Source organism: Anser cygnoides, chromosome 4, assembly GCF_040182565.1.
Source record: "Anser cygnoides isolate HZ-2024a breed goose chromosome 4, Taihu_goose_T2T_genome, whole genome shotgun sequence".
Taxonomy (NCBI): Eukaryota; Metazoa; Chordata; class Aves; order Anseriformes; family Anatidae; genus Anser; species Anser cygnoides.
In genome coordinates this window covers 31,941,019-31,968,984 of record NC_089876.1, presented here as the reverse complement: position 1 = coordinate 31,968,984, position 27,966 = coordinate 31,941,019, and the positions used below count along the sequence as shown (strand labels likewise).

General features: G+C 43.2%; 2 protein-coding genes across 20 annotated transcripts in view; both read left to right on the top strand.

Annotated features, from left to right (window-relative positions):
- Positions 1-11: 11 nt before the first annotated feature.
- On the top strand, positions 12-3,946 carry SPP1 (secreted phosphoprotein 1). The gene is made up of 7 exons (XM_013190510.3): positions 12-109; positions 1,264-1,330; positions 1,436-1,483; positions 2,075-2,179; positions 2,333-2,380; positions 2,646-2,906; positions 3,296-3,946. The coding sequence occupies exons 2-7, from the start codon at positions 1,277-1,279 to the stop codon at positions 3,698-3,700; spliced, it is 921 nt and encodes a 306-aa protein (XP_013045964.2). The 5' UTR covers positions 12-109; positions 1,264-1,276; the 3' UTR covers positions 3,701-3,946.
- Positions 3,947-4,238: 292 nt separating this feature from the next.
- PKD2 (polycystin 2, transient receptor potential cation channel) overlaps positions 4,239-27,966 on the top strand; it is a 29,141-nt gene continuing 5,413 nt past the window's right edge. For 15 of the 19 annotated variants that reach the window (XR_010831399.1, XR_010831412.1, XR_010831407.1 and 12 more), the window contains exons 1-16: positions 4,239-4,795; positions 10,409-10,522; positions 12,815-12,948; positions 13,296-13,546; positions 13,840-14,064; positions 14,646-14,874; positions 15,058-15,228; positions 16,378-16,559; positions 17,253-17,373; positions 19,513-19,611; positions 20,623-20,744; positions 21,103-21,220; positions 21,447-21,610; positions 22,010-22,157; positions 23,141-23,327; positions 26,044-26,155. Coding sequence is in view for 4 of the 19 variants with exons in the window: in XM_048074513.2 (XP_047930470.2) it covers positions 4,378-4,795; positions 10,409-10,522; positions 12,815-12,948; positions 13,296-13,546; positions 13,840-14,064; positions 14,646-14,874; positions 15,058-15,228; positions 16,378-16,559; positions 17,253-17,373; positions 19,513-19,611; positions 20,623-20,744; positions 21,103-21,220; positions 21,447-21,610; positions 22,010-22,157; positions 23,141-23,327; positions 26,044-26,108 (2,748 nt within the window). In the remaining 15 variants the exon portion in view is untranslated. Of the gene's footprint in view, positions 4,796-10,408; positions 10,523-12,814; positions 12,949-13,295; positions 13,547-13,839; positions 14,065-14,645; positions 14,875-15,057; positions 15,229-16,377; positions 16,560-17,252; positions 17,374-19,512; positions 19,612-20,622; positions 20,745-21,102; positions 21,221-21,446; positions 21,611-22,009; positions 22,158-23,140; positions 25,695-26,043; positions 26,156-27,966 lie in introns of those variants that run through there. The other 4 variants (XR_010831413.1, XM_066996595.1, XM_066996596.1 and 1 more) reach the window with 3 other exon arrangements.

The window sequence follows — 27,966 nt, the reverse complement described above, 5'->3', positions numbered from 1 at the left end:
CAGGGACGAAGGGAGAAAGCCAGAGCTTCTTGCAGCCAACGAGCAGGAGCTGCTGCTGGGATCACTGGGAGCCCTCCTGCTACAGCAGACTCCTCCAGTACCAGAAAAGGTAATTTTTTGCTTTTTCACCCAATGCATGCCTTTCTGTCTGTAGCTTCACCCAAGGCGAGCTTCCAGAGCTGCATTGCTGGGCAGGAACATTTGATGCTTCTCTGTGGGAAAAGGTCTGCTTCTAGAGGGAGAAGGTGGTTGCTGAAGCAATACAAAGTACCACAAAAAAGAAAAAAATCACAGTTTTAAATCTGTGTGCTGATAGATATCAGGAGGTTACTGAAAACCCTGAAAGCTTCCTTCTGCGTGTAACCACAGCCTTGTAATATCCCAGTTTCTCCTGGCAGGCTTGCAGTTGGTGCTGCATGCTACTGAAGCGGTGGGATGTGTGCCCTTCTCTGTGTATCTCTTGGGACTGCAGTACCTCTAATAGAGAGCCCTGCCTTACTGCCAGGCTTATTAATATGTTTTAAATGTCTGTAGTAGCCTTTCGTTTCTGCTATGACTTACTAAAGTTTTAAATGCTCCTTGTTCATTCCAGAACTGGCTTAATTTATCAGGGATGTTGTTTATCCTGGGAAATGGTCTGTCAGCACCAAAATTTACTGCAGCTCAGCACTGTCCCACAGGCACCACTCTTTTATCAAATTGCTAAAACTGCAGTGTGAGCAGTTATTTCACTTCATCTCCTGCTTGGAAATGCAGCTTGTTCTGTTCAAAATTCTGAAGGGGAAACGAAAGTCTGTCCATAAAAGCGGTTCCTGTTCACGTAAAGTGAATTTACTCACAGCCACTCTAGTTAATAATTCTGAAAACTAGTTTTAAAGTAACTGAAAAACAAATCCAAGCTGGGTTTTTGTTGTCTGGTCTCTTGAAGAAATGATGTTAACTCGATGATAACAAACCCTTACCGACCTGCATAGCACCTTATTTTTCAGAAGAGGTCTGCTTGTCCTCTCAGTGGGATTGCTCTCCCCACTGCTCAGCAATTTTCAATATCTGCTTTTAAATTTCTTGTAGCTTTTGAGTTGCTAAGTCATTGCAAAACCAGCTAGTTGGGGGACAGAGGAATAAGATGGCAATGGGCAGGCTGAATCCGAGTTAGAGAGTTGCTCTAGGCACAGTAAAGAACACCAGGAGAAAGAAAAAGCCTATGCCATTTTTTTTGTGGTAGTTTACCTCATTAACTTATCGTTACAACTTATTTTCCAGGTAAAACATCACAATGAAGGTGACAGTTCTTTGCTTATGCCTTATCAGCGTTGCTGCTGCATGGCCGGTGAGTGCATCATAAATGTGTATTAGTGATCACTTGCAATATTTTCTGTGCACTTTAGCGAGAAATTGATACCCATAAACCCTTTTTCTCTTTCCTCCCTTCAAGATTAAATCCAAGCAGCATGCCATTTCTGCCAGCTCTGAAGAAAAATACGTAAGTTTCTTTGTCCTTCTGTTCTATCTGTTGTCTTTAACAAAGCAGTTGTGATTTATACTACTACACACTAGTGTGGGTTGGATAACAATGTCTAGCGTTAGAAGAACACTGCAATCCACTTCCTGTGAATTTTGGAGTGGTGTGAGCAAATGATATTCATCTTGTGTAAAGCTATTTGATTTATACCCAATCACTAACTACAAAACTTGTAAAATCAATTATTTTCTCTAAGAACCAGCTACTGCATTTAGTTTGGGGCCTTGATGGTGAGGGAGATAGATCACTGTAGGGAAAAGAGCCTGAGAATGAGCAGAAACCACAGCGTTTAGATATAACTCCAAATGTCACTAAAATGAGCACAGGCACATCTGCTGTACCATCCTATTTGGGTCTAACATTCATCTGCGATTGTGACTTGTTCCCAGTCCTCTCCCTGTGGTAGGGGATGGTTGAGGACACATCCTGTATGAACAGAGTACGTGCTGCAGCTGCCACACCTGCGTGAACACAGATTGCACGGCACCAGCAGTTTCACCGGCTCTGCTCTGCTCCTTTTTCCTCCTTAAAACCTCCTTTTTTCTCCTGAAGGACCCCAGGGGCCATCACTCGCACAGACAACACCACGACCTTGTGAATTCTCACTCTCAAGAGCTCCTGCAGCACCCGCAGAATGACCTGGCATCACTTCAGCAGGTACGCCCAACTGACTGGGGGAGAAAGTGTGGCATCTTTCAATGCCAAACCTTGTGATTTAGGATTAAGTGCTTTACGAATAATGAGCTTGTTTATTAGCTCCACTGAATGCGCCCCTTTGTGCTAATATAGTGAGTTTTCTGTTGTTTTCAGACTCTTTACTCTTCAGAAGAAAATGCTGAAAATGTCCCGGTAAAACCGGTAAGTGTTTTGCATGGCTAAATGCCAGCTGAGCTCTGCAGGGCAGCCAGTGCATAGCCATACTTGCTCTCCTCAGCCAAATGCAGTTCTTGTGGTAACATTTTCCCCTAAATAAAGCAAGGCTTCAGGCAGGATGGGGCAAATTAGGAACAATTTGGGCACTTAGGTCTGCAACAGTGCCTAAGCACTGGGTTAGCAGGAGGGACGTTGCTCAGCATGCCTCGGTGTATGTTGATTTGACTGATGCATGGTTAATGCTTTCCAGCACTTTCCTGATGTGCCAAGCAAGAGCCACGAGGCTGTGGATGACGATAACGATGATGATGATGATAATGATTCCAATGACACCGACGAGTCTGATGAGGTTGTCACAGACTTTCCAACAGACATCCCAGTAACGGCACCCTCCCCTCCCTTCCCTTTCACCCGTGGGGACAACGCAGGCAGGGGCGACAGCGTGGCATACAGGATGAAGGCCAAAGCCAGCATGGTGAAATCGAGCAAGCTCCGCAAAGCTGCCAGAAAGGTGAATGGGGCTGTGCAGCGGGTATTGGAAAAGGGTGGTGAAGATGAGAATGGAGATATTATCATATGGGAGTCAGCTCTGAAAAGGATTGGCGGGAGGTAAAGGCAGGCGTAACCAGAGGGGTGCCTTTCCTCTGGACACCCCCAGTCAGTGAGGGCTGTGGACATGCAGAGGCAGGAGCACAGCCCGCTGCTGCAAGCAAGGCGGTAATGCGGGTTGCACTGCCCTGATGGGCTTGCACACAGGAAATCTGAGTCCAGGATCAGACCTGAGTTTCTTATAACATGACCGGTTTGTGTAAGTCCACACTGTCTCAGAGCAGAGGTGTAGCACTGCAGCGCAGGTGGCAGGCGGCTGATGGCTCTTCATTTTCCCTTTGTGCAATGCAGCTCATTGCAGACGATGCCACAGAGGAAGATGAGAGTGCCCTGCATGGGGACAGCCAGCAAGTGGGGCTCTGGCAGAAGGAACTGGCTGCCCACCGTGCCCCAGGGAAGCGCGCTGTCAGTGGAGAGTGGCTGGACAAGAGCCATGAGCGGGACAGCAGCGAGCTCACCCATCACCAGAGCATGGAAAATGACAGCCGTCAGAAATTCGACAGCCCCGAGGTTGAGGGAGGTGACAGCCAGGATGGTGTCAGAGGAGATGGCCGCCACAGCATGGAGAGCAGGGAGAGACGGGTCAGCGCAGCTGCCAGCATCCCCACTATTGATGACACCAGCAACCAGACATTGGAGAGTGCTGAGAATGCTCGAGAGCATCACAGCATTGAAAACAATGAAGTCACAATTTGAGGGGAATCTGGTGTGTTCCTTCTTTCTGTAATTTCTGCCAAGATGTGGGGCTGGGGGAGAGCAGATCTGCTGTGGTATCTGTAAACACAGAGTGCGTGGCAATGCCCAAGTTGGGGCGCACTGCTTCCTGGCCACCCAGCCAGGCTGTGGTGGGGTGCTGGGGAGCGGTGCCTCCGGGGGATGCTGCGCATCCTGCTGCCTGTGTATATTTTGTAACCGGATTTAAATAAAATCACAAAAAACCCATTCCTCAGGGTTGTGTTGCTGTGTGGTGGGGGGGGGGGGGGGGGGGGGAGAGCTGCGTAGCTCATGGTGCGAGGAGCTTCCACACGTACATGAGGTGAAATACTCGTCTGTGTGTGTCCTGTGATTATTTCTGCTTTTACCAAAACACACAGAACAAACCCACAAAACTTTATTTCGGCAGCGCCCGACTGCGTGGCGGGAGGGGCGCTGAGGAGAAAAGAGCGGGAGGGGCGGCTCCCCTCAAGGGCCGCCGGAGGGAGGGAGGGAGAGAGCCGGCCGGCCGCGAGCAGTGCTGCGGGCGCACCGACCGTCCGACCGCCGGACGGACCGACTACATCTCCCTCCGTGCCCCGGGCTTTCCGGGCTGGCCCCGGAGGGCGGGGAAGGGGCGGTGGCGGCTGCGCCCCGCCCCGGGCAGCGGCGGCGGGCTGATGGCGGGCCGCGGCGAGTGCCGGCGCGGCCGGGAGCAGCTGGAGCTGGAGCGGCTGGGCGAGGCGGCGCGGGCCGGCCCCTGCCCGCCGTCACCGCCGCCGTCCGCCTGCTCGCGGCAGGCGTGGAGCCGGGACAACCCGGGCTTCGAGCCCGAGGAGGAGGAAGCGGCGGCGGCCGCGGCGGCGGCGGCGGCGGCGGGGGGGCCGGTGCTGGAGATGGACGTGGAGTGGGGCAGCCCCGCGGCGTCGCTGGGCAGCGGCGCGGCGGGGCAGGGCGGCGGCGGGCGGCGGCAGCGGCGGCGGCTGCCCGCGGGGCGCGGCGGGGCGGCGGAGGCTCCGAGCCGCCACCAGGGGCCGCCCGACGGCGCCGCGCCGCACCGGGCCGCCTGGGCCAAGCGGCTGGCCCGGCGGTTGCGAGGTGAGAGCCCCGGCGGGCGGGCTGCCCGTCCACCCCCTTTCCTTTCCATCTGCTTCTCCTCCCCGCCGCCTCTGCAGCCTCGCCCTGCGCGCACCTCGCTGCTCTGTGCCTCCGCGCTCTGTCTGCTCAGTGTGAGGCCGGCCCGAGCGGCTTCGGGGCCTTCGTGGCATGTGGAGGGCTGTTCCCTGCTCAGCTGGCCCTCTGGCTCCGGTACGGCAGAGAGAGCGACCCCGGGGGTTGATTCAGGGCTCCTGCGAGAGCCCCCCTGCTTCTTGGGAGAAGTGTGAAATGTCAGCATCAAGGCACAAAGATTTACTGTGCTTAAGGGTCAGAGAAGATCTTTACAAATTAAGCCTTCTTACAAAACATGGATTTTCCTGTGTGGTGGACACTAATGTTACTGGTTGTCGCAGCGTCAGCAGAAGCGTTAAAACGCACCCCATTTGAAGCAGGGACTTGTAAAGCAGACGGTTCTGCGCCGTTTGCATCTTCAGTTGTTTTTTGTGTGCATTCAGAAGCCGTTTGCTGTTACGACTGCTCTGACTTGAGCTGTCTCAAACCAAAATAAATCCCTCTGGATCGCTGGGGTGTTTTACCTGGGTGCAAGTAGGATTTGCAGAGGTTTTGGATTAGAGGATCTTTGCAGCAGGTATTAGTGGGAGACTGCTTCAGTGAACTAAGTCACTTTATAACGAGAGACCAGAATGCCCAGGAAAAAAATGTGAGTGATAATTACACATTATATACTAACTGACAGTGCTCTGTTTGGAGTCTGCGGTGGTGTCTTTAGCTTAGTGAGTCACTGAGGTCTATAAATGGTTTGGATAGGAGCTGCTTAACACAGAGAAAGTCAAGTCCTGGTATAGAAATGCACAGCTAACAGTGCTTCCTTCCCACCAGCCAGCGATGAGAAGCATCCTGCTGTGCGTGCTTGCAGCTGTGGTGAAAAGTCATGGTTCTGCGCGAGGCGAATGTGACAGCGATTTCAGGATGGCTCCAACCTGGCCTAATTGCTGCTGTCTCACCTTAGTCCTGGCTTCTGCTGGAGTGCTCAAAACAGATTATCTGCATTAGGACTGGTTTTGGTGCTGGTTTCTGAGTTGTTTTGAATCTGAAGTCAGAGCTAAATGCTCTGTGATTTGAGTAAGGTCAGAGTGCTCTCTAGGTGGAAAGAAAGTACAATGCTTTTATCCACCTTATGAGAGACCATTCTAGCAAAGGTTTGGTAAAATTTCTCGTTGAATCACACACAGTGCATCTGCAGCCACGGCTTAGTGCAGTGTGGGATGGCTTGGGGAGCAGGAGGGTTATTTGGTTTTAGTATGCTTGGGTTTGGTTATTTATTTATTTATTTTTTTAAGGCTGTTTGTGTATTTTCACCTAGTTCAGTGGTGTGAGCAGCAGTGCCAAGAGGGATTGTTTTTTGGTGAAGCTGCATGCTGTGCTGGGCAGAATGAGCCCAGGGCAGCACTGGTTCCAGGCAGGCATTGCTGGAGGAGATGTTCAGGCCCTGTTCTGCTGCCTAAAAGCAGCACGGCTTCAGCTGGAATAAGCAGTTTGGGAGCCGATGCACATCTGTAACTTGAACATTTAATTTCTGTTCTCAGGCTGAAAGATGAGGACCAGTTTTGGCATGGTAATGTTACACAACTGGTGTGCTTCTCTTTCTGTTACTGGGTGTGAGCAATTAATCAAGCGTGTGCTGCCTGGCAAATGGTGCCAGGTTCCATCTTCTTGCACTGTAAGAAAGAAAAAAGAACTGAAGAAAAAAAATCTTTGATAATGGCTATGGACTAAGCTGTCTCTTGGTGTTTTAGATGGTGAACGCTGTTCATATTCTATTTTTAGCCGCAAAGTACAAAGAGTTGGTTTCATGTCCTAGGAATGTTCACAGTGGATTTATTCCTGTGGTTCCTGTCTGCAGTTTCTGCTGATTTCTGACCCATGTACGTTTTGTGCTTACAGGCAAGTGCAGCCAAAGTTCCTGCAGTAGACAGGTTTGTTTCTGGCTCTGTAACCCCGAGAATGTTGTTGCCATTAATTTTATAGGTGCAGGAAATTACTTTCGTGCCGTAGGGGTACTGCTGGGGACTGTGTTTGCCAGCTGTGTGGGCAGTGAACCTTCTCTGGAGAATGTGATGGCTTCAGGCTACATAGCAAAAGGGCTGATTGCAAGCCTGAAATTGACACGGGACACTTGGAGGATAACTGTCAAAGAGAAAATGGAGGTTTCAGTGTTGGAAACGGCACTCGGTAGTGACATTTCGTGGATAACCGTGAGGATCTTTGAACACTGGGATATGGCAAACTTAGTTTTATTTGAAGATAACTAGAGGAAAATTAGCAGAGATCTATTTGATGAAATGCTGCTTCACCAGACAGGATGCAATACAAGAAGGATTAATCCTTTGGATACCAAAAATAGTAGCGGTACCGTGGATAAGCAGGTTGCTGCTCATCAGCTGAGTGCTGTTAAATGACAGCTTATGCTTTGCTTGCTGTCCAGTTGTGAAATAGACATGCTAACAAAGAGGATTGCTGGAAACAGGATTTTGGTAATTGCAGCGATCAGGGAGACTGCAACAGGAGTTACTAAGTGAATAGAAACTCGACTGATAACGATTGTTTGTCTCTTAGTTTTCTGTCTGTGGGGCTTCTCATTTGCAATGTAAGCCTCCCCTGCCTTTGCAGATCTCCCCAGCTGCCAGGAGGAGAGGAGGAGGTGGCTGCTCATCTCAGCTACTGAGAAAGTTGTCAGAAGGTTTGATGGGCAAGGGTAAGGGCCGTTTCCAGAGCCAGGCTGGAAAAGTTATCTTCCCGCAGGAGCTGTGCTTGGTCACCCAGCCTTACTGTGTCCTCGTGTGCGTCAGTACGAGGTTGTGCACGTGGAGGTATTCTTGAGAGGTTTTCCTGGTTATTGTTAAATGGCAGTGTCAAACGCCATTTTCAGCCATTCATTAATTGTGATAACAGTCATCCGATCTGTACCGAGTTGGGTTAGTACTGGCTCTGAAAGGAATGTTAACTTCAGCTGGAGCAGGAGGCGGTGTTGTTGCTCTGGTTGTTTCGGGAGGAGGAACCTTTCCCTGGGGCCACACTGCTCTCCCTCTGCATTTCTGGGCAGGTGTATGGCCGTGGGCACCTGGGGGGTGGCAACGTCGTCCCTGCAGAGCTACTGGGTGCCTTTGGAAGTTTTCCATAAAGCCTGACTAGTTTATGTGCCTTCTGTACCTTATAACCTTGGATTTACGTATATAAAGGGGTATGTGTGTGTGTGTGTATATGTCCATTGCGTGTTTATATTACAAGTGCATATATACATATACATGCAAACTACTTTTATGCATGCAGACAGATTTTAATTTCCTGTGTTACCTGCGTAACAAATGTATATAAGGAATGAAATGAAATAATTAATCAAGGCTAGAAACAACGTTTTTGGTACTCACATTAGATGTCAACTTAAATCCAGCACTGCCTATCACCACTATGCATTTAGATGCATCTGAAATAATATTCTAATGCAGTAAAAAATGGAAGTACTGTGTGTGTTTGCTAAAAACGTGGCAGCTAATGAGTGCTTCAAGCTAGCTATTGGGTAAATCCAAAGTTCATTTAACAGAAAGATCATTATGTGATCTCTGGTGCTAGTTTTTGTTTTCTTTTGTTTTGTTTTTTTTTCATATGAAACTTCTTGTTCTTTGCTGACTTGTAACGGTTTTCTAAAAGGACAGAAATGAAGCTTGCAAGCTTTCTCCACATTTCTTGCTGGTGAGTAATGTGCTGACAGCCTGGACACAGCTCTCGCCAGCTCAGCTCACTGCCTGCTCCAGCCTTTTCTTCCTCTCTCCTGCAGTGTTTTCCTGGTTTTATTATGAGGGTTGCTAGTGCAACGTACTGCTGGATTAAGGGCTGAATTTGTTGCCTTCTGTGCTACTAGTGACTCTGTAAACCTTCTTGGTTTTGTGTTTCTGCCTTCCAGAATGACCTAATGGTGAGGATTTGGCGTTTCGTGTAGTAAAGCAGCAGTCCTTACTCGTAAATTTTCAGACTTACCCTTAAAGAACAGCTTTGGAAATGTTCTTTTCTTCTGGGGGCCGATGCCAGTGAAGGGTGTAATTAAGGGTGTAATTAACTAATCAAGGAGCATGAGCAGAGATCAGCGCGAAGGCTGTCGGTGCTTGCTGGGCATATGCGCGAGAGGTTTCCCAGTTGACTTTGTGGTTAGGTCACAACTCAGTCTGTGGTAGCTGCAAGGCTTCTGCAAACATCAGGCGCCTTAATGCTTTCTGAATAGAACTCCTCGTCAGGCTGAGTGAAGAGCTTCCTCATTCCTGACTTTCTGTTAGCAGATGGAGCTCTTCGGCGGGAGCAGCTTAGCCCTTTGGCTGTCCTGGTCTGGGCGGCAGAGGTTGTAAAGCAACCAGACCCTCTCCTCCTTGTCAGCTTTATAGCTTGTTTTGGCTATCTCTTGTTGCTGTTCCATTCCCTTCAAATTACTATGGCATGATGGAAGGATCCAAGATTTTTTCCTAGGAATTTTGGGGTCGCTTCATTTCCGTCTACTGGGAACATGAAGAATGTTTGAAAAGGTTGGCAGTTTAAGATGCCTGATAAGGCAAAGAGTGGAATTTTGGCAGTCTGCTGTAGGAGTTAAAATATTATTTCTATATGCTTTTCCTTCCACCATAAACTAAGGTCAAATTTATTTAGGCTTAAATAAAGATAAATTCCCTGAAGGTAACAATCCTGGACTGAACAGCACCAGCTGTTCCCATTTTTGTTCTGTTCCGGTATTAGGCACAGGAAATCAGCGTGGTTGCTACTAACTGCTTTCCACTCTCATGCATTTTACTGTTAACAACTCCATTTAATAGATCCTTTTGCTTTTCTGTCACCCTTTTGGAAGTATTGAGCACCGTCCAGTGAGTTCTTATACACTGTTGTCTTGAGAATGCTGGGTGTAATGCCACGAAGCTGGTAGCACACACGGATGTTGTAACGCAGTTGTCCAGTTTGACAGCTCAACATCAGCTGGTCCCGTAGGCTGCTGCTAAATTTTTGCTGTGCAAGGAAAGAAACATGAGGTTACAACATATTTTCTTTACAGGTGTTTGACAGACCTACCATCCCTTTCAGGTAGAAAGTTATTTAGAATTACTAATAAAGGTTCAGTACTGAATGTGCATTTTCATTCATCCGATAATGCTTTTCATATTAAAATTGGATAAAAACAACATGAATTGTAGCATATCTTGGAGGATGGCTACCTGTGCATGCCTTTATATACTTGGGTGTGTTTTCATACCACCTAATTTAAGTGGCAGCACTTCTGGCAGATATTCAGCAGCTTCCACAAGAGTTCTGCTGCACTGTTAGTAAATGATTATGGTCCCTCACGAGTAGCTAGCACTGCTGTGGGCCCAGTTCGACTTGCACAATGGTAACGAGAGAAGCAGTTTTTGCTTGAGCTTAGATCAGTTTAAAATCCAGCACAGAACCTGTGGCAGACATGACGTGGGTGAAGCTTTCAAAGCCACTCGACTAACTGTGCCACTTGTGTATCTGGTCTCAGACCCCTGTGTGTATCACTGTGTGTGTTTTTCTTAAAAGGTCTGTGGGGCACAAGACTCATGGAAGAAAGCAACACCAGCAGAGAGCGATACCTGAAAAGTGTTTTACGGGAGTTGGTTACATACATGATTTTCCTCGTGGTCTTGTGTGTCCGTAAGTACCCTTCAGCATTAATGCATGTGGTTCCTTATGCTCGAGTGTATGTGGATCACTGGAGACTTGTATGATTTTAGTGTCATTTGTCTTGTTATCTTTCATATGAAACACAGTAAGGCTCTGCTTATGAGTGTTATGTCCAAGTACGCGAGACATGGCTGTCTGGTTCAAGGTTTGCAATCTTACTGACTGCCTAGAGAGGAAGCAGAATGCAAATCTCCACTCACTTCTTAAAAAATTATTATTTTATTTGTCTTTTAAGCACATGACTGGTTTTAGGTATGTACTCTAGAGTCCACGCAAGATACTGTTAGTCAATTTTAGTAAAGACATGCTTGAGGAAAAACAGGCAGAAGTGAGGAGTTTGATGGATCTCCAGCCTAATGCACATAATGTTCATGGACCCAAAATGGGCTTTAAGGTGTAACATAACAGATCTGAGGGCAGTTTTTTTTTTTGTTTTGTTTTTTTTTTTCTGGGCATATGAACTTAGATTTGAATCTTTATTTTTTTATATATTAATTGCCAAAACAAGGTGTGTTCATATATTTGCATAACAATCAGCAAGTCAGTGCAAAATAAAACTTGATGTGGTGTTGATGAAATAGATGTTTTACTTGGTTACTAGTGAGAATAACAAAAAAATCTGTGTGCATTAAGTTAGTGTAACCTGGTGGGTTACCCCCAGTTCTTAGCAAGCGCAGTTCTGTTCTAAATGTCCACAGTGTAAATGGCTTTCAAGTTGTCATTTTTGATCAGCTCTAACAGGGCAAGGTGCTGTTGTTATTTCTGGGGAATTAAAACCTTTTTTTTTTTTTCCCCTGAAGACAGACAGACAGACAAACAAACAAAAAAACAGCTCTGGGAGCAAGTGCCTTGCTTGTCCACAGCACAATTACTAAAACAAAAAACAAGCCTTATTCTGGTGACACAACTCACAGCTGTTTAGGTGATGTACAGCACGAATGATTATGTACTAACTCTAATGTTTATTTCCTTCCTGAGACATTTAGGAGTGCTTGGTGCAGGTTTATGGACAAGGGATTGTAAGGCTGCTTGTGGCTCAACCACTGGGAGAGGTGTAGCATGAGGGACTTGAATGAGAACACATTTGTCTTTGGTGGGAACAGCTTGCTTACAGACTGTTCATAATTCATTCTGCTGTAGAAAATATTTCTGGTAACAGAATGTGGGGAAAAATGTAGTATGCCAAATGTGTACGGACACTGCTAACTCATTAAGTTTTTTTAAGTACGATCTCTTTTAATTTTACACTTAAGCAGTAACTATGGGACAGTCTGGTCTTTGGTGTGACACGCCTTAGGAGGGTGCTTTCTGCTTCTGGCCAAATGCTATTAGCAATCCTTGTGTTATTTATTTTTGAGAGAATCCAGGTATTCCACAATTGAGGCTCACATGCAACGTGCCACGCAGCAGGAGACGTTTACTAAAAATAGTTCTTGTTCTCCATTTGCTAAAGAAAACGTGCTTTTTTCCCTATAATAAAACATTTCTGTAAGTTTGTGAGAACAGATGAAAATTGTTCACCATAGATGTGATCTTTCAAGCTTCTCTGGGTTTTAGCCTTGAAATGGTTTTAAGTATTTATAGGCAGTAGCAGTACCAGTGCCAGAGACTGCTTTCTCAAGCCGTCAGGGCTTTGTATGTCATTTTATAATTTATGCTCTGTGGTCCTCAGCCTCATGCTTGGCCCAGCGCGAGGGAAAGAAGTAGCATGCAGCCATTATTTTCTGCGGAGAGATTCTCTTATAAGCACTGCACACCTTGGGTGGAGTTTTGTTGTCTAACAACACACGTTCAGTGTTGTTTGTCATGCCCCACGCTGCCTACGTTGAGTATCATTTTCTGCTGTAGCAGGACATGGTTCTTCCAACACCTTGCATCATCCGTTCCAGCTCTCTGCCGAGGCCTTGGATAGCTCAGGACACCTCAAATGGCACTAGCTGCCTCTCTTCAGGCTGCTGAGTCCTGCCTTTGTGGTTCTTGGTGTTGGGTTTTGTAGGAGCATTAATTGCAAGTGAGGTGTGGGAAGGAGAACTGTGTGTTCTGAACTGGTTGATCGATCTGTTCTTCGCTGCTTTTTATATTGTAATCACAGCTGACAGACAATTGCTGCTTGGTGTGGGCTTTGTTCTGAAACTTAGACTTTTTAGTGCAGAATCCATGCAAGTGCAACCCGATCTGTCCAAAACAAGCGAATAGGTACTCTTTGTCTTTTTCTTCCCCCTGTCCCCTTTAAACTCTACCCCCTACCCAAATCTCTTGCAGTGACTTACGGGACAGTGAGTTCCAGTATGTATTACTACACGAGGGTTATGTCACAGCTCTTCCTGGAAACACCTGTCTCGAAAATGGAGAAAACTGACTTCAAAACGTTGTCCACAATGGACGACTTCTGGAAGGTAATACTATAAACAAATTGTTACCTTGCTGCTGCTGTGACTTGTTTCTCCTGTCTTGGCCTGTAAATTCAATCTGCAAGCTCTTTTTTTCTAGCATGACGGGGTTGGTTCACGAAGACCTCTTTGTCAAAGCGATGGAACAAAGTTGGCCTTCAATATGTGAAGGTAATGCTAGGCTAGGTAATGCTAGTAGGGCAGGGCAGGGCTGGGGAATGTCTCTGGAGGACAGCTAACAGTAAGACCTTTGCCTTAACATCAAAAAAAAATATTCTTACATTTCCACAGAATTAAGATGTATAAAAACAGTGCTGGCAACATGCAAACTAAAATTCTGTCTTCCTCCGCAGTTCACAGAAGGTCCTCTGCTGGATGGTCTTTACTGGGATATGTGGTACAACAACAAAACCATGGCAGAAAACAAAAGCTTCATTTATTATGAGAACCTGCTCCTAGGGGTGCCTCGCATTCGGCAGCTGAAAGTGAGAAATGGTTCGTGCTCCATACCCGAGGATCTGAAGGATGAAATCAAAGACTGCTACGATGTCTATTCTGTAGCTAATGAAGATACTGCACCTTTTGGGCTTCGAAATGGGACAGCGTACGTAGTACTCTTTGTCACATAGATGTATGTTTTTTCTGATTGGGTTATGCTGGATGGTATGGTTAGTCACTTCTCAGGGGCAACTCTGGAATTGCTTTATGTTCTGTCTGTAAAGCCAGCTAAAATCCAGTTTGTAAAGCTACCTAAATCCAGCAAACTGTGAAGTCTACTCCTGAAGAAACCTTACCAAACTTGGTGGTGGGTTTTTTTGGTCAGATTTTATTTGTTTTGTTAATTGTAAGTTGAAAGTGGAAGGATTAACATGCTCTGTCTCACTACTTCTGAGCTAGTTGGACGTACACCAACGAGAAGGATTTGAATGGGAGCAGCCACTGGGGCTTGCTCGCCACATACAGCGGGGCTGGTTATTACCAAGACCTCTCAAGGAGCAGGGAAGTGACAGCTGTGCAGATTGCCAGCCTTAAGAAAAACCTGTGGCTGGACAGAGGGACGAGAGCAGCTTTCATTGATTTCTCCGTATACAATGCGAACATCAACCTATTCTGCGTTGTAAGGTATGCACAGAAACACCAGTGGCGTTCACATGGCATGATGTAGGTTGTGGGCCTGGCATTTTCTTCTGATTGCTTAGTTTTAAGAGCATGGGTAAGCGTGTGTTTTGGAGTCAAAGGAGACATCAAGGAGAGCTTGTTCCAGACTACTGAAGTGGCATGCCTCCCTGTCCAGGAAGTGGGACTGCATGTTGTGGCTGCACTCAGCATCTGGAGGCAGTTCAGATTTTCCTGATGCCGCAACAGTTTGGGTGCAGTTTGTATGACTTTCCTGGTCATTAAAGTACATAGGTGGAGAACACCAACTGGTGCAATGCCAGTCTTTACGTAGTGTGAAACAGGTGGAAATGCAGGCAGATCTTTATGCATTCCTTCACTGTTTCTGAAATGCTTTGGATTTTAGTTAAAATTGAGGGAACAGTAGTTGGGTTTACTCAACTGTATGAAGACTTCTTTGAAGCATGTGTGGGCTTTTGCCTATTTCGACTTGATTTAAATAATAATATAAATAAAACCAAGTTTCTTTAGTAGTGCTTTTTGTGGACACTGTTTAAATGAAACTTTTTTTTTTTTCCCAAATGCAGGTTGTTAGTGGAGTTTCCAGCAACTGGAGGCCTTCTTACGTCTTGGCAGTTTCAGCCAGTGAAGCTGATTCACTACATCTCTACTTTTGACTTTTTCCTGGCAGCCTGTGAAATGACATTTTGTCTCTTTGTTCTTTACTATACGGTGGAAGAGATATTAGAAATTCACATTCATAGATTGCACTACTTCAGAAGTCTTTGGAATTGTCTTGATATCCTTATCATTGTGGTAGGTAATCTTTATAGCCTGAAATTGCTTTCTGAAATGCACTCTGTGGGAGATGTTAATGGCACTGCATTCATAGTGGGTTTAAAGGGTAGTGCCATCATCCTATTTGTGAATATTTTAGGCTAAAATAAAGTGTTTTAAAACTCTCATCACCTTTCACACATTCATTTCTCTTGTTCTCAGCTCTCTGTGGCAGCCATAGGAATTAGCATCTACAGGACTTCAACTGTTGATATGCTCCTGAAGAAGCTGCTGGAAGATCAGAACTCATTCCCCAACTTTGAACCCTTGGCCTATTGGCAAATGCAATTCAACAACATTGCCGCAGTCACTGTGTTTTTTGTCTGGATTAAGGTAACTCCAAGTTTCCCATCCTTATTCTAAAATCAGGATGTAAGCTTTCAGAGTGTTCTGAATGTCATGTCATGTATTTCTTTCAGTTTCATCATGTTCTCCTAAAATTGGTCATGGAACAGATAGAGAGCACAAGGGTACCTTCTTGCAGATTAAAAACAAGGTTATAATTCTCTCTCTGCTTTATTCAGCTCTCGTTTAAGTACTGAAGATGCAGTCTGTAGTGCTTTGTCACAGCAGGAATGTGAGGAAATGTTTTCATTATTCCTGAATTGACAAATCAGGACTTGGTACTGGATACTGCTTTTTCCTAGATTGGCTTAACTGTACCCATTTTATCTTTTCAAAAATTCTGTATCTATAGAAGTGTTGGTAGTGTCTGATTCAAGTCATAAATGTGGGAAAGCTAGTCCAATTCATACCAAAATTAGATATGTTGCTTTAGTTTAACTTATTTTTTTTTCATTTTAATTTCTCTTTCCTAGTGCTACTTGTCTTCCTGACTTTCCTGTCCTCTGCATGTAAAAATTGCAGAGGAACATTAACTTTATGAATTGTCTAGCAGTGGAAAACTTTAAGAGCAACGATAAATGCATTTCAGCTATGATATTCCAAATTGATACTTAAATTATCAAGCAAGTTATCCAGTCTCCTGCTGTTTTGTAGGTCAAAGTTGCATGCAATTTTTGCGTCACCGTGTAAAAACAAAGCAGCTTATTATTAGAAATAACTAACTGCAGAGCTGCAGAGAAACAGAATTATGCAGGTTTAAGGGGACTTCAGGAGGTTTCTCATCCAACCACCTGCTCAAAGCAAGGTCAGCTGTGAGATCGTGTTTCCTCACATTTTTCTATTTCATTCTGAAAGAATGTAAAGATAAATAAATAGACTTTTGAAAGCATATCAGTAACACTGCTCCGAAGCTAGGGTTTCAAATAGGAGCGCAAGTGGAAGTCAGTTTTCTCACAGTTTTTTTTCTTCACATTTCAAGCCTTAGTGTTTTTTTGGAAGCAATGTATATTTCTGAATATAAATTACCTGACTTTTTCAAATTCAGTAAGGCGTCTCGTGTAAAAAGCCAGAGAGCAGTTGTGATGAGAAACTGTCTTACTTGTCTTCACAGTTTTTTTTTCTTTTTTCTATTAACAGCTTTTCAAATTTGTGAACTTCAACAGAACGATGAGTCAGTTATCCACTACCATGTCTCGCTGTGTCAAAGATGTCGTTGGCTTCGCTATTATGTTTTTTATTATTTTCTTAGCATATGCTCAGTTGGCCTATCTTGTCTTTGGTACTCAGATCGATGATTTCAGCACTTTCCAGGACTGTATGTAAGTAAAATAATAAAAAAGGAAAAGAATTTCTCAGTACACCTCAACAGAGACCAAAGAAATCCTGTAACATCTATCTAAAGAGATAAGCTGTAGACATCTCAATACTGGTGTAGCTCAGTAGCTGCTTTTTAGAAATGCTTAGTCATTTGTAGGTATCTACGAGAATCCATGAGTGATTGGTTGGACTCAGTATAGGACAGTAAATCAATTTCCCCTGTATTGGTTTGGTACAACATAACCTGATTCTAAGTGTGGTAATTACCAAGTTGTTTTGACAGATTTCCCCCCCACACCCCCTTACACTGGGGCAATAGGGAGCAAAGTGTTTCCTGTAGAGAGGCAGAGGCAGCTTTAGAAGGAAATGGTTGGGATTTTACATACGCGAGGGGCAGAAGAGATAGGAGAGCGACAGGCTTGGGTCATTGGTTTTCTTTGCTTCCTCTTGCTGCCATTGTCAGTTGTGAACAAAAGCCAGAAATAACCACCTTAGTTATGCTTCATGTGTTGTATCTGATCACAGGTTTGGTTTTGCTTAAAGGTGGGTTTGAGAAACTGACTTGGCAATGTCTGATGAAGTATAGTAGTGCAGACCTCTCTGCTGCCCATCTGACTGTTACAGTGAAATAGATTGAGAAGTGCACAGCTCCAAAAGTGTTTTTCTCAACTCCTGGATGTGTTTTGTTTTTAAAGATTTACTCAGTTCCGCATCATTTTGGGAGACTTCAACTTCACAGAGGTTGAAGAAGCTAATCGAATTTTGGGACCAATTTATTTCACTACATTTGTGTTCTTTATGTTCTTCATTCTTTTGGTATGTACACCTTTGTTTACATGGGGTGGGTAGGTGGCAAGTTTCTTTTTATGGCCATTTTTGCATCTCTTGTTCTTGGATTCCTACTGCTACTTGGAGCACATTTGCGTTCCATGTAAAGGGCCTCACTTTTACATCATCTTTCACTACACTTTTTGCTTTTTATTTCCTTTTAAGTAGATATGCGTTGTGTATTTGTTGTCTCTCCCTTATAGTGCTCCACGTTGTTGGTTTACTTTTTTATTTATTATGAAGAATTTTTCATTTCTAATTCTAAGCAGTGCCTAGCTTGTATACACAGCAAGCCCATATCCTGTCTTCCTCGTCTGGGGCAGAGCTGGACCAATTCTTTATTTCCATAAAGCAACTTGGGGTTCTCCTTCCCCTGCAGATTACCCCTGTACTTCTAGACAAACAGTATTTTAGGAGGCTCAGCATATCTGAGAAGCAGTATGTAGACATGAGTGTCTCAACTAAATTCACACAGTACAGATATTAGTAGTGAGTAGCCATTGTTTGTATACTTTCTGTTCACAGTAGTGTTGAATTCATATTACAGTCTTATTAATAAAAGTTAAATACCAAAAGGTGGAGTGAGAAAGACCTCCGAAACCCAGGACATCATGTAAAACCATTTTTTTTTTGTCAATATAAGTTGAGTCCCAGTATCTTCTACCTGTATGTAGCTTACCAGTAGTTTGGTACTAGCTTTGCTATACAGTAATCTGGTTTCTAATGCTATCTCCAGGCTGAAACTTCTGTGAGCCAGATGTCCTCAGATTATTCCCAGAACAGTGTGTCTTCTGGTGATTTGATAAGGTGGCAACAATCAAAGCAGGATTTTACTAACCTAAAATTGTACAGCAGTCATGTATCATCCTGACTCGCAGACTGATTTAATGACCCTTGTCATTAGTGAGTTCTTATTTGTTCTTTGGGATGAGAAGAAGTGGTAGTCAACAGGAGACAGCTGGAAAATAATACATGGGTTACTCTGACCAAAGAAGTGCATGAGGCAGGTGCTTTGAATCACCTCACAAAATCCAGAGGTGCAGAGGCCAGCAAGGGAAAGAAACATTTTTATTTTTTTTCTAAGGGATAGCAGAAAAGCTCAGGAATGTGAAGGCACAGCAGACGCTCAGTGCAGTTTGTGTATTTATTAACGTGCACATGCTCTAATTTGGGTAGAGGGATATGTTGGTGAAGGCTTCTTGAGACCAGGCTTAGACCTGGAAATAAAGTTAGAGAAGATAGGCAGAAAGCAGCATCCTTGACACTTATATTTGGGCAGCTGAAAGCAAAATGGACAGTAGCCCAGGTATCTCTTATTTTTTCTGGTGTTAGACCAGAATGTATAACAATATGACATCGGAAAACTATTTTTCTAAAAGGATTTTTTTATATCTGAAATAATGTTAACAAAGCTTTTCCAGAAGAGTGGCACAGTGAATATGCTAGTATGTTGAGTCTTTTTGGACTCAGATGTCCAGCTTGCAGTTCAGTCATGCGTATTCCACAGTCAGCAGGACACTTTCAGTAATGGCTGCACAGGTCTAGTAAAATGCTGGGCACAGGGGCAGCGAGACCACTTCTTTCTCTTCTCTGAACAAGCCACCGAAGTCATGTCAGAGTTGGTGACAAGCATGCCAAGTGTCTGATTTGACATCTTTTTGTTCTTATCTTTGTTCTGAACCACAAGCAGGGCTGTAACAGGGTAAGATCCTTGTGTTTGTGCTGGTTATTAGGGGATGAGTAATTAACTTGCATCTCCATGGCATTTTTGTTGCCAGCTGTAATGCCGAGATGAATTCACAGATGTTTTGTGTACGAGTTGGACCCTCTGCAGGTAGAACACATTTTATTGGCACCACTGTGTGTAGGTATGAACCCTCTTTAGAAACAAATTCCCCAGTTAGGTTAATTACCAGTAATTCTGATTAAAAGCTGAAGGGCATTGTATTTCAATACCTTAAGCACTTGGTGTTACTGCTTTTTAAATATGGCACCATTTTCTCCTGGTCCCTTTAAAAAAATAAACAAAAAACAAATGTGTAGGTCTGCACATGAAGGCCATGGGTGTAATAGGATTTGGACTTGTGGAGATTTTTTAAGCGTCTTTTTCATTTCTTCCATGAACAGAACATGTTTTTGGCCATTATCAATGATACATATTCTGAAGTCAAATCGGATATGGCACAACAGAAGGCAGAAATGGAACTGTCTGACCTTATCAGAAAGGTAAAAGTAATGTTTTGTTTTGTTTCATGTCTCATTCCTCACATCTGAACTTAATCCAGAAAACACTATAGAAACTAAAGAGTAAAGCTGGCAACAGCTGTTGAAAACACACATCTTTTAATTAAAATAAATGTGTGAGTTGAATGTAAATTAAACAATGAAAGCTTTGCATCACAACATATTTTAGCAATGTGAGACTTTATGTCAGAGGATCAGCCTCTAGTGAATATGACACAGGATACGTCTGTCTAGGTGGATAGAGAGATATTCACTTGATGAAGCTGAAGTGCCATTTTGTTTGGGCACAGAATTCCAAGTTATTTCGTATCAGGCTATAAGATGAGTCGAGTCTTGTTTTACATATTGGGAGCTCCCAGGGCAGCTGCCGGTAAGGTTTTCAAATACAGAATTAAAAGCTCAACCTGAATCTCAGTTTAGGACAAACCACATGCACCTGCATATGCTCTGGCATGGGTGGTGCGGTGCTGTACCATGGTCAGAAATGTCTAAACACATACTTAGCATGACCAGTGATTCAGTGTTTTTAAACTTGGGAACTGGTTGTTAAAACAGAGCAGGGAAAAATGAGAAATCTTACTTTGTTGGGATGAGGACTGTTTTTAGAAATCATTCGTACAACTGAAGAATGAGGGAAGCAAAATGACCAATATAAGTTGTACCCAATTTGTCAGCGTTGTTTAAAACTGTCACTTAACTGTCAGTAGCTGCCAAAGGTGTCTTGAAATAATCTATTCCTAGTGACCTGCAGTGCCAATTGAATGATAAAACCCTTAATTCTAGCTGCAGGGGTATTTTCATGTTGTTAATTTAAGCACTGAAATAAAAAATGGGTAAACTGGAGGAAAAGACAGGTTCTTGCAGAGCTTTTGGAACACACTGAATGCTTGCGTATGCTAGTAGATTTTGGTAATCCACAGAAGAAGTGTATTGGAAATCAAGTGCTAATGCTTCATGCCAAGTAAAACATGAAATCTCATTTTTTTCTTTTAGGGCTACAATAAAGCCATGGTCAAACTTAAACTGAAGAAAACTACTGTTGATGACATTTCAGAAAGCCTAAGACAAGGCGGGGGGAAACTAAATTTTGATGAACTCCGGCAAGATCTAAAAGGGTAAGGAAGCTGTTACTTTTAATCTTGAGTAGTGTGCCCAGGCGTATGATGTGAAGTCTTCCGTGCAAGTTGCTCTTGCCTCTGCGATGTCTTTCAGAAGTTCAAGGATGGTTGGGAAGGATCAGGGTGCAGGTCAGGGGAGGTTTGTGCCATGAGGTAATGAAAAGTGAGGGCTGAACTTTGTTGTGGTCAGTGTTTTGTATACCTGGTGGGGTAGAATTTATGAGCAGCTCTGGGTTCATTGTGTCTTTTGTTTGGGGATGAAAGTTCATTGGGAGTGAATTGCTTTTCCAGCACGTGAAGTTGATTTAGCATCTGAAAATGAAAAGTAAGGGATCTGTTTTTATTGCTTTTTTAGGAAGGGCCACACTGATGCAGAGATTGAAGCAATATTTACCAAATATGATCAGGATGGGGACCAGGAGTTGACAGAGCATGAACACCAGCAGATGAGAGATGACCTGGAAAAAGAGAGGGTGAGCTCAGCATTAGGAATAGCTTGCCATCAGCACCGTCAGCCAATCTGCTCCCTGTGCTGGTTTGCTGCCCCAGAAGAAAACTTTTGTTTCCTTTTGCATTTGCTCTCTACCCTGGCTGTCTTAGCAGAACTGTAAAATGGCAAGGTGGAGGTCTTTGGCCTCCCCAATGCACAGGTGACAAGTCTTTATATCTTCCCTGTCTGCGGGTTGTGTTGCCCTAAAGGAGGATCTGGACCTGGACAGGAGCTCTCTGCCACGTCCTCTAAGCAGCCGCAGCTTCCCCCGGAGCTTGGATGACTCTGAGGAGGACGAGGACGAAGACAGTGGACACAGCTCCAGGAGGAGGGGCAGCAGCTCTAGTGGGGTTTCCTACGAAGAGTTCCAAGTGTAAGTTGAGCCTCCTAGGGGAGCAAAACTACATGGTGGGGCTTCTCTTGGGGAATTTTTATGTAAGGTATGTTGTAGTCTCTCCTATAACTGAATGTTAGTCAAATAATTCAGTAAAAGTCAGTTTTTTTCAGGTGCTGAAGTCACCTGTAGCTTTCAAGTAATATTTGAATTGTAAGTATTTTAGAGAGGCTCATGGGAGTCTGTCCCTTCCCTCCCACCCCTCAAAAAAGGAAAGTGAAAACCTGGTCACCGAAACGACAGAGAAAATAGCTGTGTTAGAATAATGCCAGAAAACTACTACTTTTTTTTTCCTAGTAGTAAAATCTCGAGGCGTGTAAGTTTACAAAGCACTTCAACTTAGTTCAATAAGTTGGAATTATTGTTTATTGCCCTCAGACTCATGAGGCGGGTTGATCACATGGAGCATTCAATCGGCAGTATCGTCTCCAAGATCGATGCAGTTATTGTGAAGCTTGAAGCGATGGAGAGAGCCAAACTGAAAAGGAGAGATGTGTTGGGAAGACTGTTGGACGGAGTGACAGAGGTAAGTAACCCCGCTCTGTCCTGTGTCGTCACCTGCTGGTCACAGCCGGCATGGCTTATTTAGTGTCAGTACTTGTTTTCTGCTGCTTGGCTTGGGAGGGTGCAGGGACTTGTGGTAAAGATGACGTGGCTGCTTTAGCACTGGCCGAGCAATCTTGAGTTTTGTGTTACTGAAGGGACATGATGCAAGTTTCAGATATGAGAAGCCATCTTCTAGCAGACCCGTGTCACACTGTGGCTGCAGAGCACCCTTTAAGCCCCTGGACAGGACAGCAGTGGTGATGAGGAGTTACTGAAGAAGCTTTTTCATCCCTTGTTGTCTGTTGGGATGAATACAAAGTTTTATGGACTAGTCTGGCAGAGTCAAGGTGATCCAGCCCAGCAGGCTGTGCAGCCTGCTCTTCTCCTCCTGATTTTTTCTGGGAGTGTGTGTGGTTATCTAGCTCCTGTTGCCTCCCTTCCTACCTTCCGTTTTCAAAGGGCCACGTGGAAGCAGCCAGCAGGATAAGTGCATTATTTCTGCGGACACTAAAACCTGTCAGCTCCCTGATGGGTCAAGAACAGTCAGAAAAGGGCTGCTAAGGGGTGGGTGAGATGTTCTGTCTCGGTGGGTTATGTGGGTCAGACTCGCAGCTGCCCTGTCATGAATATAGTGTCCCTGGCTTTTATTGTTGTTGCACCCAAAAAATCTGCTTGATTCTTGATCTGGAGCTTCCTTGGGGGCATTCTTTCCTCAGTATATTTTACATTTCTGGAGGCAGACTTAAATATTAAAAAGTGTAATACAAATTACGCTTTCATAAGTGAAGGGAACAACCTGGGAGTTGCGTTAGTGGAAAGAAAGCCATTTACTGCAGTAGCTGTGATTTGCCTCTAGCCTCTTGAAACACTTGAGTGCTACAGGGATTTCCTGTATCGCATAGGATTTTGGTGAGGCTGCAGTTTGGAAACTGCACTTACATCTTGCATCTTGTATATGTTTAGGATGAAAGACTGGGTCGTGACAATGAAATCCACAGGGAACAAATGGAGCGGCTTGTGCGAGAGGAGTTGGAGCGGTGGGAATCAGATGATACAGCATCCCAAATGAGCCATCGTTTGGGAACACCGCTTGGACTGAACGGCCAGCCTCGTTCGAGGAACTCGCGGCCATCTTCCTCGCAGTCGGATGGTATTGATGGGGGAGGAGGGAATGGGGGGAGTAACATCCATGTGTAGGATCGGCTTGGTAGTTTGGGGCCAGTATTAAGCCAGCAAACACCTGACTCCACTGTTTCCCAGCTTAAGGTGATCATTCTGATCAGACCACTGAAGGAAAGGTCCAGTGGTGTGTAAGAAGAAACACTCTCTTCATAAGGCATATTCAGACCTACATAAGCCACACGTCAGGCTTAAGTCACCAACAGCCAGCCTGCTAGCCTTGGAAGTGAAAATGCAAGAGGAAATCTACCTGGACAGAATTCTGATATATGTATTATGGGGAACAGCTTCACGAGGACAGCAAGCTTTAGACAAAATGTGCTCTAGCTAAACCATTCAAATGAAGAGCTGTGGGTTTTCTGCTTTCTATTGGAAAAACAGAATTTTTAAAAGTTTTGAAAAACATTTTTTAAAGAAAACGGCACTAGTTTATTGTCTCATTCATTTTAACTAACCCTTTTCAAAGAGACAGATCAACATCTTTTTATTTTAACTCTGCGTTTTTGTATATTTTTCTGGAGTTGTTCTTGGTGTACTAACATTTTACTTTAAAATGGCCGTTTTTTCCTATTATTGAGAAATACTACATGTCTTTAAACAGAAGAAAGTGCACTGAGTTTGTACACCTGTTAATCAGATCATTCTGTAATAGAAACCATATATGCTATGCCTCCTTCCATTTCATTAGCATTTAAAAAGTAATATTTGAGAATTGCCTTCTTACACCCAGTTAATGTAATCGTCTTCAGCTCTGTTGTACAGTGCCCATTTTTAGTGCCATGTTTTGAAGATCTAAGTGTTATTGGGATAAATATTCCTCGCTTCTTTAGGTAAACACAGTAACTTGGCAGAAAACACATTATTTAAAATCACACACGATTGAAAAATGCCAACTCTTCCTTGGATGGGAAGGGCGCCCAATGGTAGGGAAAACCCAATCAAGTGCTCTGCGAAGTTCTGTGAAGCGCACCTCATCTATTTAGCCTGTATTTACATTTAACAGATCTGCTTGTAAAATTATTAGATATGCTTTTACGTACTCTCTTCTCCAGGGATTCAACGTGATTCCTTTGGAAAGGTGTTTTTAGTGTAACCACTGATTTTTAGTATTTAATTTTCTGTGCTTTCCATGTCACAGATGCTTTATTTTTGAAAGGAGGTACACCACAAATTATGTTGTTTTCCTCTAGAAGGCACTGAAGCACAGTGTGTGTGGTTTTGCCTAGCAGATTGTTTCAGTCTATGGCTTGTTGGTTTAGGAGAGAGGCTGTCAGTTGTGTTTTTATCCTGAAGATGGCAGTTGTCTTGTATTTAAATTCATACAGTTGGCTTAAAGGAAAACAGAAAGCTACATAATCAAATACATCTTAGCTATTAGTAGGAGATATAGAGGAAAAATGCCTACTTAACGAAGTAAAAATAGCATATTTATGTTATATTGGTGTATTTTTGTTTCAAACTAAAGTTGTTGCTAGAGGCTAGTACTACGTCTTGCAGTGGTGCTATGTGGGCAAAGCTACATTTTGCATATGCTCTTATCACTACATTGCCTGGACATACCCAGAATGCATTCCCTTTAATCAGAGAATGTGCAAAAACTAAATAAGACTTTATGCCTTTTCCTGTTTTTAAGTTTACGAGAAACCCTATGCACAGAAACTTACTTAATAAAAGGTGGAGCAGGAGGAAGTTCAGTGCGGAGACTGGAATTTCTTGGTAGCTGTGGCTCAAGAATGGAGCAAAGTGAGAAAACAGATTGTGAGTCTTGTGAAGGGCTTTTTGTTTCTGTGTTGTTTTTTTTTGTCCTGCACTAGGAAAAAATTGATGCTCTCTGACAAGAGAGACCTGGCAGTATGGTTTGAAATAGCTGGCCTGTGAAAAAAAAAAAACGTGTATTTGAAAATGTACATTCAATCATGCAGCTCCTTTTTATTTGTAGTATATGTTTATTATGAAAATGAAAATATGTGCATTCATAGCTGTATTTGTTGAGGTATATTTCTGTAACGTGTCGTTACTTAATAACAAACTTCATCTTGAAGTGCATTAAGTTTTCATGGGGTACCCGTGTGTGTTGACAATAGGCCTTGCAGTAAGTGCATGGGCACTTGACAAATGTTTTGAACATTTTTATTATTTCATTTTTAAATTTTAGATTCTAATATCATTTGTCACTTAGTAAAAAGGTAAGGTTTGCATAGGAAATAAATGTACAGTGTTTGGTCTTATTAGGAAGCTATTAGTTATGCAAGCCTTCTACAATGATCAAGAATGTATTGATCTGTAAAACTGAGCACTTTACTTCCTAATAAACTTCTTATATAATCTGTAAAGCCAATATTGTGCCATACATGTGGATTATTTGTAACGGAACATTAAGAATGCTATTTTTGTATGTGAATATTACTTGCATCTTATCATACCTTACTCTCAAAAGAAATAATAATGTTAAAAGGAAGTACAGGCTGTAAATGAGCAGAGAGGACTGGGTTGATCCAACTGCTTCATTGCCCAAACAATGCTTTCCTTAATGCTTCACTTTATATCTGCATAAATCTATCTTCTGCTATTTCAGGTAGCAGCTCTGACTGCGAATAACTCTGTCCCTTTAGTACTTCACAGTTGCTGTTTAAGCTGACTCCATTACTCTTTTTTTCTTCTCCCCTTAATTTTTCCCTTTGTTTCAGATGATCCTACATCTGGAGGGTTGCATGCACCTTGGAAATCCCAGGCTCACATACAAGCTCCATAGTTCTGCCCGGGCAGCAAAGAGTAGGCAACTGTCTCACCAGCAAAAAAGTAAACTGTATTAATGAGAATTGAGTGCTTAATATGAAATCATCACAATCTTTAATGGAATTCATACATACTGAGTTTAAGTATTAAGCCTCTAGTCAGTGTACTATAAAAGTCACAGAGCATGGTAAGAGGGAAGCTTTCTTAGTGAGTGCTGTGTGTATGCTGTAGTATTGCTGACTTTGAAAAATTTCTTCAGGAAGCGCAGCTTGAGATGCATGTTTGGAGTAAGAGCCACATAATTCTTCTGAATTCATTCCCCACAAGCAGAAGGAGGGAGAATGAGATGTGGAGAGAAATCACTTACTTTATGCTTAGAAGACATTTGCCTTTTTTGATAGCTAGCAGTGAGATGAATGTAAGTTCTGACAGAAGGAGAACTTTTTTTTTTAATTAAAAAATGTGAAATATTTAGGATGAAAGAAGTTATTTGCATTTGTTAGAATGATATTCACACAAATACACAGTAGATTATTGAGAAAATAAAAATGTGTAGCGTGGAAGATACATAGCTCTAACTCAAGTCTTTGTTGGCACTGCTGCTATTTACATTTTGAGATTGTGCTCTCTCGTGCTGTGCTATACCATTTTTGTGAAAATACACAGATAAATGCTAAGACAGTGATTGCACTTGACCAAACCTTCAAGAGACAAGTTGATGTTTACAACAATTAGCATTTAGCATTTAGTGTCAGTAAATCATTGCTTTCTTCCCCCCCCAGAATTCAATGAGGGTCCCTCTTAGAAGACTATTTTAATAAAATGTGCAGAAAACCTAGAACTGTTGGGCTATAGTGAGGAATACTGAAATATTTTATCCAGGAAAGAAAAATTCCAATACTTAAGATATTTATCAGCAACACATAGAAAATTTGTAAACCAGACGTTAAAAATGGCTACAACAATTATCCCTAGAAAAGTAAATAACAAAGTAATAAATATGTATTTAACTAAAATTAAGATCTTGTCGAAAGCTATAGTAACCACAACAAAAGACAAATACATATATATATGAGCAAACAACAGAAATGGATTTATGAAGCTCTGGATTTTTTTCAAACTAGGAGGTGAAATTGTAGCATAGCAGTGTAATTTTTGTATTTGTAAGGCAATTCTCTCTTCCAGCAGTTTTTTGGACTCAAACCACTTGCATAGTCAATGAAGGCTGTTAGTCTGGAATTAGGACAAAATACTTTCAAATCAGTAACGTTCTTAACTTTATAACAAAAATTAATAATAGTGGTACACGACAAGAATTATTAGGCAGTTTGTTTTCTGTATTGGTAATACTTAACTGTATTCCCAAAGTTGTAAGAACTAAAATTTTGAAAACTCAGCCTGAAATTCCATGGACTACAATACAGCAAATCCTCAGCAAAGCTTGATAATCTATTCTGATTAAAATTAATAAAACCTTGCACAAGTAAGTCTTTTAAAGTTTCCTAGAATCCAGATTAAATCACTTACTCTTCAATGTCAGGAAACTACAACAGGAATTTTTATACACAAAAACACATTTTCAATCAAGTTAGTGACATAATCAGAATGATTACATTTTTACATCGCAGTTAAGTATGTATGACAAATCTCAGCAAAAACAATGGTATCAGGCAGTTCTGTCATCTGTAAGCCGCAGCGATGCCTGAGCCTTAACACACTAAATCACTTGGTCTGGGGTACCCTGTCCCCAAGATCTTGCTGACAGGAACAAGTGTCGGGATAATTGAGCTCCGAAGCCAAGTGTACGGGAAAGCAAGGATCCTAGCAAGACCCCTTTGGAGGAGATTAATGAACAAGGCTCAATGAAGCGTGTA